The 12,513-nt window shown below is 45.5% G+C and overlaps 1 protein-coding gene across 5 annotated transcripts in view; it reads left to right on the top strand.

Moving 5' to 3' along the window:
• Positions 1-12,513, top strand: part of mtr (5-methyltetrahydrofolate-homocysteine methyltransferase) — a 119,578-nt gene that overhangs the window by 58,166 nt on the left and 48,899 nt on the right. For 3 of the 5 annotated variants that reach the window (XM_070889287.1, XM_070889292.1, XM_070889290.1), the window contains 4 exons: positions 3,133-3,245; positions 3,899-4,039; positions 4,215-4,400; positions 6,475-6,654. In XM_070889287.1, the coding sequence (XP_070745388.1) occupies positions 3,133-3,245; positions 3,899-4,039; positions 4,215-4,400; positions 6,475-6,654 (620 nt within the window). The remainder of the gene's footprint in view (positions 1-3,132; positions 3,246-3,898; positions 4,040-4,214; positions 4,401-6,474; positions 6,655-12,513) is intronic. The other 2 variants (XM_070889291.1, XM_070889288.1) reach the window with 2 other exon arrangements.

Raw genomic sequence — 12,513 nt, 5'->3', positions numbered from 1 at the left:
AGAGTGTTGAAAGATCATTCCACAGTGGTGGAGGAACGAGGGCGTCACAGCCAAGCCCAATCCCGTCCTCTCCTGCTGCACGCACATTTTCAGCAGGGATTACTGGATAGCAAAGCAATCAGGAGCAGTAATCCTGTCTGACTTTTCTCCTCCTTAACCCAGGAGAGCTGAGGGTGTTTGTAGTGTCCCTGCTACCATCCTGTTGAGATCATCCCCGACGAGGATTGAAGCTGGGCCCTTCTGCTTTGTATAGCCTGACTACTCACTAAGCCATTGGGGGAGTTTTACACTTAAAATTCTCTTTTGCTTCAGATTTCTCACTCCATGTACTACTCTTCATGGTGCTTTGTAACTCCCCGCTGGAGTGGAACTAAACTATAGAACCAGTGGGAACCTGTTCCACCTTCATCGTCTCCAAGCTAGATCTATGGTCGTCCCATCCTCTGTCATTGAACTACAGTAAGCGGACGATGCTTGCGTCTGCGCACATTCAGAGGCCGAACCCCAAGCCAGCAGCAACATCTTCACTGAGGCATACGAAAGCATGGGCCTTACACTAAACATCTGTAAGGCAAAGGTCCTCCACCAAGCTGACCTCGCCACACAGCACTGCCCCCGGTCATCAAAATCCAGGGCGCGGCCTTGGACAATGTGGATCATTTTCCATACCTCGGGAGCCTAGTATCAGCAAGGGCAGACATCGACGACGAGGTCCAGCACCGCCTCCATTGTGCCAGCGCAGCCTTCGCTCGCCTGAAGAAGAGAGTGTTTGAAGACCAGGGCCTCAAATCTGGCACCAAGCTTAAGGTCTACAGGGCAGTAGTGATACCCACCCTCCTATATGGCTGAGACGTGGACCATATACAGTAGACACCTCAAAGCGCTGGAGAAGTACCACCAGCGCTGCCTCCGCAAGATCCTGCAAATCTACTGGGAGGACAGACGCACCAACGTCCGTGTTCTCGCTCAGGCCAACGTACCTAGCATCGAAGCACTGATCACACTCGACCAGCTCCGTTGGGCGGGCCACATCGTCCGCAGGCCCATCACGAGACTCCCAAAGCAACGCTCTACTCGGAACTCGTACACGGCAAGTGAGCCCCAGATGGGCAGAGGAAACATTTCAAGGACCCCCTCAAAGCCTCCGTGATAAAGTGCAACATCCCCACTGGCACCTGGCCCAAGACCGCCCTAAGTGAAGGAAGAGCATCCGGGAGGGGGTTGAGCATCTCGAGTCGGAAATCAAGCGCAGACAGCGGAAGGAGCGTGCGGCAAACATAAGAACATAAGAATTAGGAACAGGAGTAGGCCATCTAGCCCCTCAAGCCTGCTCCGCCATTCAATAAGATCATGGCTGATCTGGCCGTGGACTCGGCTCCACTTACCCGCCCTCTCCCCATAACCCTTAATTTCCTTATTGGTTAAAAATCTATCTATCTGTGACTTGAACACATTCAATGAGCTAGCCTCAACTGCTTCCTTGGGCAGATAATTCCACAGATTCACAACCCTCTGGGAGAAGAAATTCCTTCTCAACTCGGTTTTAAATTGGCTCCTCCGTATTTTGAGGCTGTGCCCCCTAGTTCTAGTCGCCCCGACCAGTGGAAACAAACTCTCTGCCTCTATCTTGTCTATCCCTTTCATGATTTTAAATGTTTCTATAAGATCACCTCTCATCCTTCTGAACTCCAACGAGTAAAGACCCAGTCTACTCAATCTATCATCATAAGGTAACCCCCTCATCTTCGGAATCAGCCGAGTGAATCGTCTCTGTACCCCTTCCAAAGCTAGTATATCCTTCCTTAAGTAAGGTGACCAAAACTGCACGCAGTACTCCAGGCGCGGCCTTACCAATACCCTATACAGTTGCAGTAGGACCTCCCTGCTTTTGTACTCCATCCCTCTCGCAATGAAGGCCAATATTCCATTCGCCTTCCTGATTACCTGCTGTACCTGCAAACTAACCTTTTGGGATTCATGCACAAAGACCCCCAGGTCCCTCTGCACCTCAGCATGTTGTAATTTCTCCCCATTCAAATAATATTCCCTTTTACTGTTTTTTTTTCCCCAAGGTTGATGACCTCACATTTCCGACATTGTATTCCATCTGCCAAACCTTAGCCCATTCCCTTAACCTATCCAAATCTCCTTGCAGCCTCTCTGAGTCCTCTACACAACCCGCTTTCCCACTAATCTTAGTGTCATCTGCAACCAGACTCCCCACCCATCCCTTCCTTCAACCACTGTCCGTCCCACCTGAGACAGAGACTGTAATTCCTGTATTGGACTATACAGTCACCTGAGAATTCACTTTTAGAGTGGAAGCAAGTCTTCCTCGATTTCGAGGGACTGCCTATGTAACTGTCTACCAGAAGATGCATGGAGACCTTTTGGAAAAGTTGCCTTCTGAACTTGGTCCTTAATGAGAAACCTCTGGAAAAGGGGCAGCCTTGTGTCTTTGTCTCTTCATCTCTCCCCACCGAAGATTATGAAGAGATGACGTGGAAGTAAAATCTACCCTTGGCAATCTATATTTATGAATAAGAAATCCATGCATTGTTTGTAATCAACCACAAGAATGATTAGCTTAGAATTGTTGTTCATACTATTGCTAATTTCCCCAAAGAAGTAGTTAATACTTTCAAAAATAATATCTGCACTTTTACAGTGACTTGTAACATTGAAATCTCTCATAGATATGATGCAGGTAAATATGGCATAGATTCTGCATCAACATCATTCCACATTTCACAAATAATAATGAGACGAATGACCTGTTAATGTGTTTCTATTTTGGTGCTATTGGTTGAAGAAAATGGAAGAAGCCTCTGCTCATTCGAATACTGCATGGGATCTTCAATTAGATGAACAGGCAGACAGCACCTCTGATAATGCAGCACTCTCTCTATGCTGGAATGTCAGCCTTGATTATGTGCTGAAGTCATAATATGGGGCTTAAACCTGCAATCTCCATACCTAAATGGGGGAATGCTACCACCTGAGCCAATATAACCCACATTGATCACACATTTAGCAGTAATGAAGAAAGTGCTTTCTTCCGATGTGCATTTGGTTTACGTTCTACCGCATGACAAATAGCCATAGCAATTATTACTTTTGTGTTTTACTTAGGTCTTGAACCTTTCAGAATTGGCCCGTACACCAACTTTGTCAATATTGGAGAACGTTGTAATGTGGCAGGATCCAGAATGTTTGGAAAACTCATTATGGCAGGTAATTATGAGGTAAAGTGCAGTTTTATCTCTCATTACAGTGAATGTTGAGGTTTTTTTTAAACACTTGTTCAGTTTCTCTAAATCCATAATGCCTCAAAAACTAGGAAAAGTTAAATGCTTGGAAATCAACATCTTTATGCCAAGAGCCAGGAAGTTTGTGTGTAAGTCCCACTTTGGGCTGGGGTATGAATTGTTATATCTGTATATCCCAGATGCTGTAGATGGGGGAGCTATTACATCGATATACCTCTGGTAGTCTAGTGGACAACCCCCTGGAGCACATCTTACACTATTTGACTTTAGTGCTCATTTACTGGAGATGATTTGAGAGTTATGCTGCTGCTTTCATGGCATTGTGCTCTTAAAATTACATTAAATCGAGCAAAAGTAGCACTGTGAATGCTCCTGAAGATTATATTTTCATTGACTGCATTTTTCTGAATTATCGACCTCATTAAGAGGAAAATAATATATATGTTTTTAAAAACTCAATGTAGTAAATGTGTGGTACTTAGAAAGAAAATCTGCTGCTTTTCACACAGCTAAATCATCAGCAGTTCCTAGTTTATTGAAAGTGGGCTTATGGGTTGACAATGTTAATTTCTGCATGATGATAAAGATTAATTAATAGCATTTTCACTGTCATTGGATCCTAATTGTAGGAAGCCTTGAGCATAGCAAAAACCCAAGTAAAAATGGGAGCGCAAATCCTGGACATCAACATGGATGATGGAATGTTAGATGGCAAGAGTGCTATGACCAGATTTTGTAACCTCGTATCAACAGAACCAGATATTGCCAAGGTTAGTGAAGGGTAATGTACACTTTAGAGATCCATTGTAGCAGGAACATAATGAAAGAAAGGCAAGTGGTTGACTAGTATCTTTACTGAACAATGTTAATAAATGTTAATTCACCATGCTGTTAAATCAAGCAACTTAGGTTAACATTACGTACTTGCTTGTTCTTCTGTTGAAGGTCCCAGTATGTATAGATTCATCCAATTTCACTGTGATTGAAGCGGGGTTGAGATGTTGCCAGGGCAAGTGTGTTGTGAATAGCATCAGCTTGAAGGAAGGTGAGGAAGACTTTCTGGAGAAGGCGCGCATCATTAAACGCTTCGGGGCTGCTGTTGTAATCATGGCATTTGATGAGAAAGGGCAGGTAAGCGAGTTAGATTTAATAGCAACAGATTGTTTCCTTGCTGCATTCTCCAACAATCCTTACATCTAACTTAATGTTATTAATTTATAATGAACTACACCATTTTAGCTTCTCAAGAGGTCGTGAGGACCTCAAATCTGGCACCAACTTTATGCTGTACAAGGCAGTAGACCATAAGCTTTCCTATATGGCTCAGAGACATGGACCATATACAGCAGATATCTCCGCGCTGGAGAGGTACCACCAACACTGCCTCTGCAAGACCCTGCAAATCCACAATGTCAGTGTTCTCGCTCAACATTCCCAGCATTGAAACACTGACCACGCTCGACCAGCTCCGTTGGGCAGGCCACATCATCCGCATGCCTAACACGAGACTCCCTAAGCAAGCGCTCTATTTAGAACTCCTATACGACAAGCGAGCCCCAGGTGGGCAGAGGAAACATTTTAAGAAAACCCTCAAAGCCGCCTTGATAAAGTGCAACAACCCCACCGGCATCTGGTAATCCCTGGCCCAAGACCGCCCAAAATGGAGGAAGTGCATCTGAGAGGGTGCTGAGCACCTCGTGTCTCTTCGCCGAGAGCAAGCAGAAATGAGGCACAGACAGCGGAAGGAGCGTGCGGCAAACCAGACTTCCCACCCTTTCCTTCAACCACTGTCTGTCCCACCTGTGACAGAGACTGTAATTCCCGCATTGGACTGTCCAGCCACCTGAAAACTCACTTTTAGAGTGGAAGCAAGTCATCCTTGACTCCAATGGACTGCCTATGAAGATGATGGTAATGAACTACTTCATGGCACCATCAATTTATCAATCCTACTTTATGGTTTCAAAAGGAGTCTGTTCAGAATCCCATTTCTAATTTTCAGTAGCTCAATACGGGATTCACGGAGTCAAAATAGAGAAACAATTTGTGCGGAAATGATGTTCTGCCCCTGATGTCAGTGAAATCCTTTGTTGTTCGGTTATGAAGTTATACTAAATAAGCCGATGACATCTAGTGGCAAAATCTCATTACTGCACCAAACTGACTGGTTACTAAATTTTAGACACCATAGAAAGAAAGACTTGGATTTATATAGCGCCTTTCACGACTACGGGATGTCTCCGTAGTCTCAAAACGCTTTACCGCTAATTAAATACATTTTAAAGTGTAGTCACTGTTGTAATGTATTTACTATGGGTAAATTGTTTGAAAACCAGAGGTCCGGGAGGGTGGTTGGGAGCTCGTATGTAGCGAGCAGTTTCTTAAAAGATCGTGAGTTTACTGCCCTTGATTTTCCGTCATCTGCATGCAAAGGTGATGTAGGGTCTCAGAAAATTTAGTGCCATGGGTCGTTTACTTCAGAATGTTGGTCATCAATTGGAATATTGTGGCTAGCTGTAACAGGGCATATAGCATCAAAGCTAGTATTCAATTGTGGCTCTTTGGGATTTATCCCCAACTTCAGCTGCAGCCCTTTACCGCTATTGGCAACTGTGATAGAATTATATAGAATTTACAGCACAGAAACAGGCCTGGTGTTGATGCTCCACACGAGCCTCCTCCCACCTTACTCCATCTCACCCAATCAACATATCCTTCTATTCCTTTCTCCCTCATGGACTTATCTAGCTTTTCCTTAATAGCTAACTGTTTAATATGATTTTTAAAAAGGTTTGTTGCCTCTCAAAGCAAAAGTTAACAAGTGAGCACCATAAATATCTCTCATTATTCTGACCATCTAGTTTTTAAAAAAAAATTGCTACTAATTTTTCTATTTTTTTTCTGTTCAGGGAAAGTGCCCCATCATATTGCATTGAGGTGACTGAATTGGTGAGGCAGCTGTTGGTAATTTTGAACAATAACTGTGTCAGATATGAAATGCGAGTTGGCATCTTGATGCTGCCACATTTTTTTGAAATAAAAAGATTTGCAATTTCCAAAGTCATAACTTGAAGGCTACAGTCAGAATTTCAGTGTGGTAAAGAAATTATTGCAAGTTAATATATGGTATTTAACAATAGAGTTTTTACAGATTAGACAAAGTGCTGAAGTTTAGGCATAGTACTGGAATTTGTGTTTTGTTTAGGCATCGGAGACTGAAGATAAAGTGGAAGTGTGCACCAGAGCCTATAACCTGCTTGTGAACAAAGTCAAATTTAAACCTAATGATATAATATTTGATCCAAATATACTGACTATTGGAACTGGAATGGAAGAGCATGGTCTGTATGCTGAGAACTTTATCAAGTCCACTTCAATTATAAAGGTAAGTGCATGTATCAAAGCACTGATCCACTTAAAAACGACAGCGAGGAGCTGAAATTGGGCCATAAGGAAATGGAACAGCTAAATAGTTACTTTACCTCTGTCTTTACAGCGGAAGAGGATGGAAATCAGATTTCTTGGAAAGTCAGTATGTGAATAACGATGAAAATAATTATTAAAAGAGAAGTTGCTCTTAAAGTAGATAAAAGCATCTGTTCCGGACAATGCACCCTGACAAGTTTTGAAGCAAATGGAAATAGAAATTACTGAAGCTATAGCGGCACTTTCAGCATTCGCGAGATTCAGGAGAGAAACCGAGGGCCCGGACGTGGTTAAAGCTAAGGCCCGGGCGGAACGTACCTTTTTGCTGCCCGCCTGGGGCCAGTCAGGAGCGAGTTTCGCCACGGTTGTGTCGGCAGCAGGAGTCGGTAGGCGTGAGCGGGTGGTGGCTGCACTGGCCGCTCGGCGCAGGCCTCTCAACTCGGCAAACATCGGAGGCCGTGCACCGCGCATGCGCAAGACTTTTTTTTTGTAGTTTCCTCTGGGCGATTACATCACTTTTGCTGTGATTGGGGCTGATGACACAGCTGCACATACCCATAAAAGCTCTGCACTCACTTGCACTGCCAGTTGGAGAGGGGTCAGTTTTGGTTGGCGAGAGAGAGATACAAATTCATCATCAGCCACCCATCAAGGAAAGTGATGAGTGCAAAAAAAGCTTCCAAGAAGTCGGATGGAGCCAAGCCGAGAGCTCACTGGTTTAATGATGACGAGCTGGAGGAGCTTGTATCTGAGGTGGAGCATTGGTATAAAGACCTCACCCTGGGATGGTCGTGACAAGCCTCCACCTTCCCAATATAGACACATTTGGAGGGAGATTGGTGAGGCCGTGTCCTCAGTGGGCAGCATTGCGTGGGATGGAGACCAGTGTCTGAAACGATGGAACGATGTGGTGGCATCAGCGAGAGTGATTAAACATTTATTGGACCATTCCCGTGCAACTCCAAAAAGTTCTGTGCCAGTTGTGTGTGTGTGTGCGTGCTGCATGAGCAAAAGGGGCAAAGGCTGCAAAGTTTCTTTCTGCAGAAGAAAAGAACATCCAAGGCAGCAAGCCTGAGTGCCACGGGAGGGGGCCCAGCAGATGTCATTGAGTTGAACAGCCTAGAAGAATGTGCCTTGGCATTGATGGGTGACCACCTCCGTGCCACCACAAAGGGTGATGCAGATCCCATGCTAGGGCATGGTAAACTTTTACTAAACTCCGGTCTGCATCGCACTCATCATGAAAGGTCATGCAATGTTAAGTAAAATGCCTTTTAACGCACTGTGTTGGCCATTAATGATATGCTCACGTAGCAATGGAAGTTCTTGAAATAAGAATGTGAAACGTTACGGCTCACATGTCAGCTTGACCAACCCCACTCCCCAGCTATACACTGAAATGTTGTCCTATTTGCAGATGTTGATTCGGACAACACCGAGCAATGCACCCCATCCACCTCTGGCACATAAAGGCCGAGTGTGACACCAAGGTCTCCCACCCCGACGTTGTCACCAGCCCAACACACCAGCTCCTTCCTCCACCCCCCTCCCAGATCACCCATATCCACTGCACCCACCTCCACCACCCAGCGTCACGAAGACCAGCAGGGAGAGTCTTCGTGCCGTTTGAGGTCGAGGAGGTGAAAGAGGAGGACTCCAGCCTCCTGACACGTGTGCCACCTGTCCGGCTAACATCGGTGTCGGGCTCCTACTTCTTAGGATTCGAGTTAGACGAAGCAGGAACAAATGCTAGGAGACGCAGAGGCCGTGCTGGAAAATCCACTCGGCCACAAGCACCCAGGATGAGGATGGAGGACGGCTCGCAGCAATTCAAGAAATGGTCCAGCTGTCGAGGATGAGCGTCGAACAAGATCGCGATGTGCTGCAGACCATGACTGGGATAGCTGCCAGCATCGCCACATTTGCTCAGCAGCATACTGCCAGTATGGAGAGGCTCATTAGTGCAGTGGAGCACAACACCGACTCTGATGAGGCAAGCGATGGCTTCTGGCTATGTCATGCAACCCCCCGCCCCCCCCCCCCCCGAGCCCACACCATCGAGGCCGACAGATACTGAGGAGCCGGAGATGCCGCCACTTTCAATCACGCCCCCTACCTTCTCTCCAAGACGAACACGTCAGCAGCGCTCCGGCTGCCCTCATGCACAACGTGATGGAGCAGAGGCGGTGAGGGGCAGGGGTGCAGCTCGCCGTGGTGAAGGCGGACCCATGAAGAGGACGATGGGCCTCAGGTTGAGGAGGGGAAGAGAGGTGGTGGTAGTGGGTGTAGAGGGTTGGGTGTTGGTGGTGGATATGTTCTTTACTCCTCAAGTTATGGCTGTTGTTTCACATGGGTTGTTGTCAATGTCACTTGACTGGTCTCTGAACAACTGTACATATGTTGGATTCAATTGTTTGCATATTCTGTCACTTTGGCATGCTGCACTATTCAGTACAGTCACATTGTTCACCCACTCTTGGTCAGTGTCTCATTTTTACATTACCTGGGGTGCGTTCTGAGAAAAAGACAAATCTCCTTCCGGTGTACTGCTGTGTGAGGAATATCTTGCCCTCCACACATGATGTGACTGTTTAATGGATCCTGTCATACGACAAGTAAGGGTAACCAATGCAGGAAGGCTGCCATTAAATGAGAGACAGTTGCACTACTTGCAGGGCACACATTAAGGCTTTCACTTCAGTCCACTTTTTCTTGGGTCCACCATCGTGGAGTCCCACCTCTGATATGACATGTTCCTCAGTGACTTTGCAGTCCATTATATATCTTTTTCCATCTTCTATACTTCTCACTATCACATGCTGCGACCTGCCAGAACATTACATGTTCTCATTTTCGCCTATTTATTCTGACAAGCTCATACCATTTGTGCACTCACATTCTGTCAATAACTCTGTTCTGCCTGCAATGGTCTAAAAACTCTTTTAGGGCATCTCGATTGAGCCTTCGCCATCTTTTGGAACTCACTGCCGCTTCCTCTACCACACCTTCCCTTCAATGGAGTACTTTTCATTTACATGTCTGAACTCATTCTGTGCAGGTTAAGGTCGATCAGATAACAATTTCTGAGCCTTTGATAATGGTGCAGCCTATGGACGTTACCCGGGATGTGCAGCACTGCAGCACTCTGAGCGATTCTCCGTGCCGCCTGATTCACAGCCCGCTCAGATCACCTTTTTGCCAGCAGTCCTTCGGGCGAGCGGGAGCACTATCTTAGAGGATCGTGCACAAGGAAAATCCCTGTTTTTGAGGCTCTGGCATGGGCGGGCGGCAGGAAGTTGTGCCAACAGTACTTCACAGAGGAATCTAATGCCAGGCCAGACATGGGTGGTACGTGAAGAATTTGGAAAAAATAAATTTTTTAAGTGGCTGTAGCCGGAACTCTGACTAAGTTCGGGCCCCTGATGATTTAAAAAGTAAAAAATGTAACTTAATATTTTACATTGCATAATGATTGTGAATGAGGTGAGATCTGTCCTGTTTCTGATTTATAAAATCTGAACATTATAGGGGCGATTTTAACATCCCTCCACCCAGCGAAAATGAGCAGCAGCGGAGTTAAAATCCAGGTGGTTGACTTACCGCTCTGTTCCCACTGTGCTGTTAATTTTAACTGCAGCCTTCTGCTAGGTGGCCCAGGCACCAGTGTTCCCTGTAAGCTGCGCTTTGTTCTGCGCAGCCGGTTTCAATGCGCGGTCCCTTTAAGTTTCTGCGCATACGCAATTTTTCCGATGTAAAAGCTTGTGAGCGGCCTGCGGGGACCTTGCCGATTACTGCGTGGTCTGAATCAGGCAGGTGAAGCAATCTGTGCAAATCGAGGCCTCATGACGAACATAGGATCCTGCTGAAATTCGGAGGGCCTTATGAGTGGAACGTGCACTGTGGACGCTCCATTCAATAACAACTGGCAGTCCAGAGGAAGAGGCCATGAAAAGCTAAGTGAAAAATTGTTTTTGTGGGGACAAAAGGAACTGGAGTGCTCCCGTGGGCTACAGTAAAGTAACATGGGCTTCTTCCATCTTGGACTTCCCCAGCCCTCCACAATCGTCCCCCTCCCGATCTACCTTCCCACTGGCTGGGTCACCTCCAGGCCAGTTCAGACCTGGGAAGCTGCAGCAAGATGCCCATTTGGTAAGTGTAGCTCACCGGTAGCATGTTAATGAGGCCTCCCGCTGAAGGGATTGGGCAGTCAACCAATGTATTCCACCAAATGGCTGCCCAATATTTAAAATTGCCCTTTAAAAGATTTTGTGTGATATTTCAACTGAGCTAAAGTTAGTCAATTTAAACTCGTTTCTGTTAACAGTTGTCCGGGAGCAGCTTATTTTGCCTTTTGTGAGAGAGTTTGTGTGTGTTTTGAGTGAACTTACACACTATTCTCTCTGGAAGTGCTACATATTAGTGACACATTTAAACTGGCCTCTTTTAGCTGCTAGCTCTGTTCCAGTTTCCTTTGGTCTTGATTAAACGGTAAGCAAATACACAGGACCTGTCTGGAATATAGGTGTTAGTTTCAAATGACAGCCAGCTTCTGTTCATATTTATCATTTGAAGTCAGACCCCTATTGGGAGAAAGTTGATTTGATTAATTCCCCAGGCAATGATTACGTGTTTGCAACAGTGAGAAAGCGATACAACCATAATCTTTATGATGAGCAAGGCTCCTGTAGGTGCCAAAGCCATGAGATTGCTACGTATCTTTAGTTCACTTAACATTAAAGGTCACCCATCGAGAAACATAGACCTGCATGTCCAAGTCGCTTTGGCAAAAAGCATCACATTGTCTCGTGCCCATATTTTGTTGTGGTCAAAAAATAATTGCTGACCACTAGCACAAGGGCTCATGAAAGCCTTAAGTGTCAGCAGAAAAAAAAACAAAGAACGAAAGGCCCAGAAAATGCCTAAAACATTTTTCTTTACATCTGTGATCCTTTTAAATATCTCGCCGCAAGATCGGCCCGAGGTCCTCATCTCACCAGGATTCCCTCGTGTTGGATCTTGGCTTCCAGCATGCCTGCAAGTTGCAAAATAGAGCAGTGTCCTTCCCCACTAAACACACTGCACCAATTTTGCCTATCTGGCACTGTGCTCTGGTAGCATTAATAGAATGAAAAGCTGGCCAATTAAAATGCTGGATTGAAACAGAGCTTTGAACTAATGTCATCACCTTGTTCATACGGTCTCCATATTCCCAGTGCCAATCTCTGTATGCCCAAAGAATGGTAATTGTGAGATGACATAAGTGGAGGGTGACACATAGAGGTTAGTATAATGTAGGTTTTACAATACTGGATTTTTATTCACAGAAAAGTAAAAGTGCTTGAAATGATCCACGTTAAGTTCTTGTGACATCGTTCATCAATGGCTTCAGAGGAATCGAGGATGATAACTTTATTTATTTAGTGTGAGAGCGCAGTCTATTGAAGCTCCCAGTGCCTGTGCCATGGATTGCTGCAAGACCAGTTTGTGCTGGTGACTTTCTCCTCGGAGAGCTGTTGGTTTTGCTTTGGGAAATTTGAGTGGAGGCCAAACCCTTCCTCAAAGGCAGGGAGAAAAGCATCAGTACATACCTTAGATGTTTGTTATGCTAGAGATCCAAGAGTTGAGCTCTGAAAGGTGCCTGGTGCAGAAGAAATGGCGAAGCAGAGACAATTGTACAGGAACTGACCAAAGCTAAAGACTGATTTTCTACTTGGATTTTCCAAGTTACAAACAATTTGTTATTTTGTCAAAAGTACAAAGTAGGTGCTGACTTTACTTTCTACTGCTCATACTGACCGTGCTCTATCTTTTATTGACA

Source organism: Pristiophorus japonicus, chromosome 9 (assembly GCF_044704955.1).
Source record: "Pristiophorus japonicus isolate sPriJap1 chromosome 9, sPriJap1.hap1, whole genome shotgun sequence".
Lineage (NCBI taxonomy): Eukaryota > Metazoa > Chordata > Chondrichthyes > Pristiophoridae > Pristiophorus > Pristiophorus japonicus.
This window is presented reverse-complemented; position numbering and strand designations above follow the sequence as displayed.